This window comes from Solanum lycopersicum, chromosome 7 (genome assembly GCF_036512215.1).
Source record: "Solanum lycopersicum chromosome 7, SLM_r2.1".
Lineage (NCBI taxonomy): Eukaryota > Viridiplantae > Streptophyta > Magnoliopsida > Solanales > Solanaceae > Solanum > Solanum lycopersicum.
The window spans coordinates 7092068-7098901 of NC_090806.1; the positions used below are offsets into that span (position 1 = coordinate 7092068).

The 6834-nt window shown below is 37.1% G+C and overlaps 1 protein-coding gene and 1 long non-coding RNA gene across 4 annotated transcripts; one reads left to right on the forward strand and one right to left on the reverse strand.

Moving 5' to 3' along the window:
• Positions 1-240: 240 nt before the first annotated feature.
• Positions 241-2013, forward strand: LOC104648176 (uncharacterized). The gene is made up of 2 exons (XR_742247.4): positions 241-651; positions 1402-2013. It is a non-coding gene; the product is annotated as an uncharacterized lncRNA (long non-coding RNA).
• A 117-nt stretch (positions 2014-2130) lies between these two features.
• Positions 2131-6144, reverse strand: LOC101250029 (uncharacterized). 3 transcript variants are annotated; one of them, XM_004242821.5, is made up of 2 exons: positions 5897-6144; positions 2131-5520 (listed from the first exon to the last, which is right to left on the reverse strand). In XM_004242821.5, the coding sequence occupies exon 2, from the start codon at positions 5421-5423 to the stop codon at positions 2532-2534; it is 2892 nt and encodes a 963-aa protein (XP_004242869.1). In that variant the 5' UTR covers positions 5424-5520; positions 5897-6144; the 3' UTR covers positions 2131-2531. The 3 variants fall into 3 exon arrangements, with proteins under 3 accessions (XP_004242869.1, XP_010323375.1, XP_010323374.1); XM_010325073.4 differs by having other exon boundaries at positions 2131-5469; positions 5897-6072; XM_010325072.4 differs by having other exon boundaries at positions 2131-5478; positions 5897-6072.
• Positions 6145-6834: the final 690 nt, after the last annotated feature.

Sequence of the window (6834 nt, forward strand, 5' to 3'; positions counted from 1 at the left end):
ACTTAACCATAACTTGCGGCTTGCCGCCCTTTGCTGCAGCTTGAAACCCTTCGCATCTTTGGACCCTTTAGCCCGCTATTCCCCTTTTTTTTAAAACGTGTTGGTCATTAAAACAAACCCACAATCTGCCTCTTCTTTTAAAAAAAAATCAGAAGACAAAAATGACCTTATTTCAATGTATGGTATTACACTGACACATCTTAACTCTTATTTCATCTCTAATTATTGAAGTCGTTCCATATCCACACATCTTCTATGGTTATCAAGTGTGGAGATCAGGGAACTTTTAATAGTAAGCCGAAGTCATCAGTAGCCATGGTTAGGATTCTTTAGGACCAAGAATCTAAACCTTTCAAATTTGTGACAGTCTTACTCATTTGAGGACTGTAGGTCCAAATTTGAAGAGACACAGGCATGTCTGCTCCGAGTTGTCTGCTACAGTCTCTTAAGAAAGGTGATATCATCTATTTCAGCAAAAACTGGGATTTTAAACACATTAGCAACTGACCAGTCTACTAATGATCATCTACCAAGAGATGAGCATGTTTCGATTGTTGCAGTTAAAGAGTGAATTTGTAACCAGCAGCTAGTAGAGGAGAAATCAATTAATGCAGAAATTGCACATGAACTAAACAAATCCAACTCTATTAGGTATGACTTTCCAGTAATTTATATTCCAAAAAGAACATTGGTAGGACTTGGAAAACTAACATGTCAGAGCACCAGCACAGAAAAATTTTAAGTTATACAGGCTGATGGATGTCAATAATCAAATATGTGAACTGACAGAAGAATCCGGAAGCAAATTCCATAATTGAACTAAAGGGCCTTTCTACATCTCGATTACCCAGATCAGTGATGTATATAACTAACTTTTTAACATAACATTCATGTCCACTTCATTCGCTATGCTAAGGACTATAAAAAACAAATAAACAATAGATAAAACCAAGAAAATTCAGGATGGCTAAGATGGTTTGGCTTCGGACTTCCATAATAGAGGTGTCAAGTTCCAAACCACTTATTGGCTTTCTAGCTCGAGCTCGTTCACGTGACTTACATAGAACAATTTACCCCTTGACTCGACTAACACATATTAGAACTAAATTTAAAATAATAGAAGAGATAGATGAACTCACCAAGTCTCACAAGACGAAGAACAACCAGAATTGCAAAATCCTCTATAAAAAGAACAGAACAATGGCTGCCAAAATTTTGTTTGCAGAGTTTTCTGATCCGAGTGAAATTCCAAGTAATATGAGTAGATTTGTTATGCTATGCTTAGAGCATGCCAGTTCGCTATATCGAATGTCTTTTCAATTTGTGACTTTATAGTCAGTGCACTACTTAGTTCTTACTACATGACATGTTTTCCAATTTCATTCCATGTGGAGGCCATAGCTGCTTTAAGGACAGTGATGAAGGAAAGATCAGAGCAAGAAGGAAGAAATTTTGGGAGAAGGCTGTTGATATTGATGAACTTTACGGTCCGGGTATGAGAGGGCAGATGCAGGATGACTTTAACCACAGCAATTAGGCCAATTCTTATGCAGAACATTTTTAAAATAGTAGGTTTGTAGAGTCAATTTTAGATTTTACTGGGAGCTAGCTTCTACCTGTGGCTGGTCCTTCATTGACTCATCAGACGAGATACGATCCTGCTCATGCATTAAGTCCTATAGTTGAAGATGTCAGGTATGGCTTGTTTCGGAGACTTGGGTTATCTGGACCGGAGGCATCTGTATTCAATTTGTTACACTCAAACTTCAGGTGTCACAAGAATGAGATTTTCGTTGCCACTGCATATAAGTTGTAGTTTTGTATTAGCGATCTCTGTGTTTACTGTTCTTTTAGTACTTTCTGGTGTAACTCTTGAGAGGCCGTTGTGGTAGAATGGCGTTGGGGGTTGCTTTCGACCCCTGACACATTTATGTTGAAACAACTCTACTCAACTTAACTGAGGTTGAGCAGTCCAGAAGCTTCTCTAAATGGATTTCAGTTTGAATAGTTCAATATTTGTTATTAGATAAGCAATGGGTGCTTATTGTCTGTCACTGAAAGAAAGGATAACGTTCAAACACTCAAAGACAGGAGGCAAATAGCAGAAATAACTCAAGTAGAAGAGCTCAGTTTCTGAGTGAAAATGTTCTTTTGAATAAAATGAAACATAGTACAACTACCAAGCCTGGTGTTTTTGCCCCAGCTAAAAAAAAAATCTAACCTCAATATAACCTTTTAGTAATCCATCAAAATTTACCCACTTAAGGCCAAAGCCTTAAATGGTAACTATAAATCTATAATCAATCAACCAAAATCTGACAATAAATTAGGATGTAACAAAATGTTACTCTACTATCTTCACTTTTCTTCTCTTTCCAATAATGAACTACATTCCGATGCAATTGTATGGGAGTTACCTTAGCGAGGACGATATACTGATGTTAACGGAAGAACTTTGTAACATTGTCCGATGAAATTGCTGAATGTTCACCTCCATACATAACGGTTAATACTTCATCTAATTTATTTGGTCATGTAAAATAGTACAGTGATGCAAGGCATATGAAGAGGTCTGTAAGAAGAAGACCCACAGCATCAAAGACGAACTTTGGAGCAAATAAACCCCATACCATCAAGTGTCGCCTTTGAATAGTAACACATATAATTGTAAATGTCATAGATATAGCCATAGTAAGTCCGTACATCAAATACACCTGGCATAACTGGAGAAAAAACAGTGGTTTCCTTTTCTCAGCCTGGACTTCTGGATGTCGTCGGCAAGCAACAATAAGTGGAAGTCCCATTACTGGAAGAATGTGGGAGAAACCAAATGTATCTATGGTAAGCAGGGCTGCTTGACGAATAAGGTTGAATTCATCAAACCCAACGAATGCGGAAGCATAGCGGAGGCCATCAAAGGCACACCAATGTCCAGTGCAGAAAAACAGACACACAGCTAAAAGACTCCATTTTGCCACCGGAGAAGAATATGAAGTTGAACTGTCGTTATAGTCATTTTTTGCTCGTTCCAACGTCATCAACCTAATTACACACCACCCTTGAATTACTGCTGCTAGAGCAACTAGAGGACCTTGTTTCCCGGACAAAATGATTATTGTTGAACTCCATGCTGATAACATGGCAGTTGCTTTAACAATTGTACCTTCCTCCCAACCTGAAGTCTTCTCTTTACCAAAAAGTTGAGATATCGCTAATAAAAATAATTGCAGAAGACCAACAACATAGATGATCCGAGGAATCCAATATGCTTTTATATCCACAATAACTGTGCTAGGGCTGAATAAGTTACCATCTAAAGCCCAAGCCAAAGCTATAAGAGAAGAAGCAAATATGGTTCCAACGGCAACTAACTTGAATATCCCCCGACAAGAACTGTGCCTGATGCTCTTGTAATAAAGTATATAAGCTAAAATGACAAGAGCTAAAAAGGGCAAGATATCAGCAACATAAATCCATAAGTTGGTGCCGTTGTCAACGCTTACAGTCCATGAAGCAAATGACTTCAAAAATAAAGAATTGACAGCCTGCTTTGACTGTCCCAGTTCAATACCAAATCTGAGAAGAGGAACCACCAGAACAAAAAGAAGTCCTTCAAGAAACATCTTCTTTTTTACTATTGCATGACGTAACTGAAGCATTCCAGCCGTGGCCAACAGAAAACTTGCTGTTTTACCTTCCTCCAAGATGAAACTATTTGAAAGAAAACTGAAAGAACGAATCAGCACCGCAGCATAAGCAAAAATAGCCTCAAAAGAAACTACAAAATTTCCACCACAAGGAAGATAGCAACTGCATAGTTTGTCCAACTTCTTGATGATAAAAATGTGAACAAAAAGAGAGAGCACCAAGATGCATAAACCAGTGCCCATCATCTTTAGATTGAACTCTGTCCATTTGGAACGAGCAAGTGCAGTAATACTTGACAGGAAATTAGAATAAGCTTCCACTTGCTTCTTCAGTTGAGGTAACAATGTTGAACAACTTTCACTTTTACAATTCAAAACAGCTTCTTTGGTATGTAACCAATTATCATGGGCCTGAGCATAGAGGTTCGATACATGAGACATATCTTTGTCTGAAAATCCTATCACTGATGAAGCTGAATATACATCAATGTATCTTTTCACCTGCCATGTATTCATGCAGAGGACATTGACGTAGTTCTGCATCCACCTTTCTGATCCTGAGAGATTTATTCCACCTTCAGGGGTAAAGATGTCCAAGTTCCAAGTACCAGCAGCTAATGCATACAGTTCAGGATTAACACGCCCGATGCTTCCAAAAGGATAAGGAATGCCAAGCAGAGCAGATACTGTTGCAGCAAAGTCAAGCTGCTCAATGGAGCTAGTACATATCTTTCTCTTCTCCATGTCAAGTCGACAAGATGAGCTATCAGTTTCAGACGGTAAGGAAGACGGATTCTTTTGCAAACTCATAGCAAATAGCGATGTTTCAACCTCTTCTGGAGCACCTCCACCATGATCACCGTTGATGGTTTGCCCATGATCACCCATCACAAGAAGCAGTGTATTTTCATGTAACCCGCCAGGTCCACTTTGGCTTTCCAGGACATCAACAACTTTCTCCAAAATCCCATTGTACTGCTCCAACTTTTCTATCATTTCAGTGGAATCGACACCAAAAATATGTCCGGCATGATCCACGCCAAGAAAATGTGCTATAAGTACATCCCAATCTTCTTGATACAGGTATGGAAACAAGTGTTCAACGCAGCCATCATCTACCGTGTCAAGGTCTTTAACATTAAATGAAGGGAACGGATGAGATATATTAAAATGTTGAGGAAACAGTTGAACCCACGTGTCATCCCCCATCATCACAACTCGCTTGCCATTCTTAGCCATCTGATAAATTAAATTATCTTCAATGATAGCCGGTGCTCCAAAGCTGTTACCCACATCAATAAAAGTTGGAAGCCCACCAGTTGTTAATCCCTTTAGACGTTGTAAACTGGTTGTAGGAGGATCAGCAATAGCTTTAAAGATCTTAGCAAATGAACCTGGCTGAGATGCCAACTTGTGCAACACCTGCAATCTGTCCATCCACGGTTTTTTCTCATCAAAAAAGGTACTTGGAGCAACAAAGTCATACCTGAGAGCATCAAGAACAATGATAACAATTCGATCAACAGCCGGTTTCGTCCAGCACCCTTTGGAATGGTTAACCATTTGATCATCTTGAGGAGGAGAGAAGCATGGAGATTGTTGAATATCAGAGCAGTGACTATATTGTGAAAGTTCAGTGCGAGTTAGGAGGAATCCTCTGGTGAAGACGAAAATAGCCAATCCATGAAGTATCAGTATCCCAAGGAACACCACGAAAGTCCATCTCCGCTTTCCCAAATTCTCACTTTTCCATGAAACCTCACCACTCTTCGACATTGTAAACAGAGGGACAGTGATCAAATTTTTAGTGGTAACTACATATCTGCATCAACTGTGACACTAATGAATCTTCAAGAACTTCAACACTTGTCACCTAATTAATAAAGGAGAAGGTAACAATGATGTGTAGAACTGATTCACATAAATTAAAGAGGAGCAAAAGAAGTGATTACAAAAGGTTTCGATATATATATATATATATATATATACTGTCAAAGTAACACTAGCCATTGTAAAGAGGGGCAAAAGGAGCAATTACAAATAAGGAAACTAGAGGTATCTTCATATATCTGCAAACACATGTAAATTGAAACAAAAACAAGCACAAAATTCACAACAGATTGTCGTAAAACAAAGTGGAAACAATTTGAAAATTATAATATTTGAATGCCTCATACATACGGTAGAATCAAATGACCATGTCCAGCACATCATGAAACCAAAAAAATACGAACAGAAATGAATATTACCCTTGCGTTCTGAGACGAATGATCCATCTAAAAACTCCGACGAACTTCTGCAAATTCCGGCATCCCACGAACAAGGAAAGAAAAAAGGGATTTAGAAGCTGCCGATGATGTTGACGTTGTCAGCTTTGCGGATTTCGGGTCGATTTGGTAGCTGGGTTCGCCATTCTGTTCTTCACAAGGAAGAAGAAGAAGAAAACGGGTGTTTTGGATTTGGAATGGGCCGAAAAGAGTTGGGCTGGGAATGGGAATTGGGCTCAGAAATTGATTCAACAAGTGGGGCAAAATGGCTTTAAAGACGGAAACTTACGCAAATATACTATAATAAAAAAATATTAATCATTTATAGCAATAATTTTTTTTCAATTGATCATTTTTAATTTATTTACAATACAAGTTTAATATAAAGAACAATTTATTATTCACATATAATACAAGTTTTAATGATGGATAATACATTTATCACACACTTATAATACAATGTGATAATTTTTTACCAAACAAACATAATATATTTCAGAAACAATTATAATTTAAATACATTGCATACGTAATTCGCTTTTAATACATATTACAGATTTATCACAATATTGCTATAAATTATAATAAACAAAATGTATTGCTAAAATCAGTAATTATTTTTAAATTATATTAATTTATGCATTTTCTTCCTTTAAAGAAGAGCAACTTTCACATATAAGCAAACACAAAATTTATATTTGTATGTTATAGTAAAATTTGCATAATTACGCTCCATAGCAAACATAAATATGTATAATTCGCTATACATATAAAAAAAATTAATTGCATGATTCGCTATACATATATAAAAGAAAGTAGTGGCATAAAAATCAATTGTATAATTTGTGTATGTATAAAACAAGAAAGAGAGAAAGACAAAAGAAAATTGGGCAGGGGAATATTTGTATTGTATAACTGTA

Coding starts and splice junctions, on each gene's coding strand:
- LOC101250029 (XM_004242821.5), bottom strand. CDS start 5,423: ATGTCGAAGAGTGGTGAGGTTTCATGGAAAAGTGAGAATTTGGGAAAG.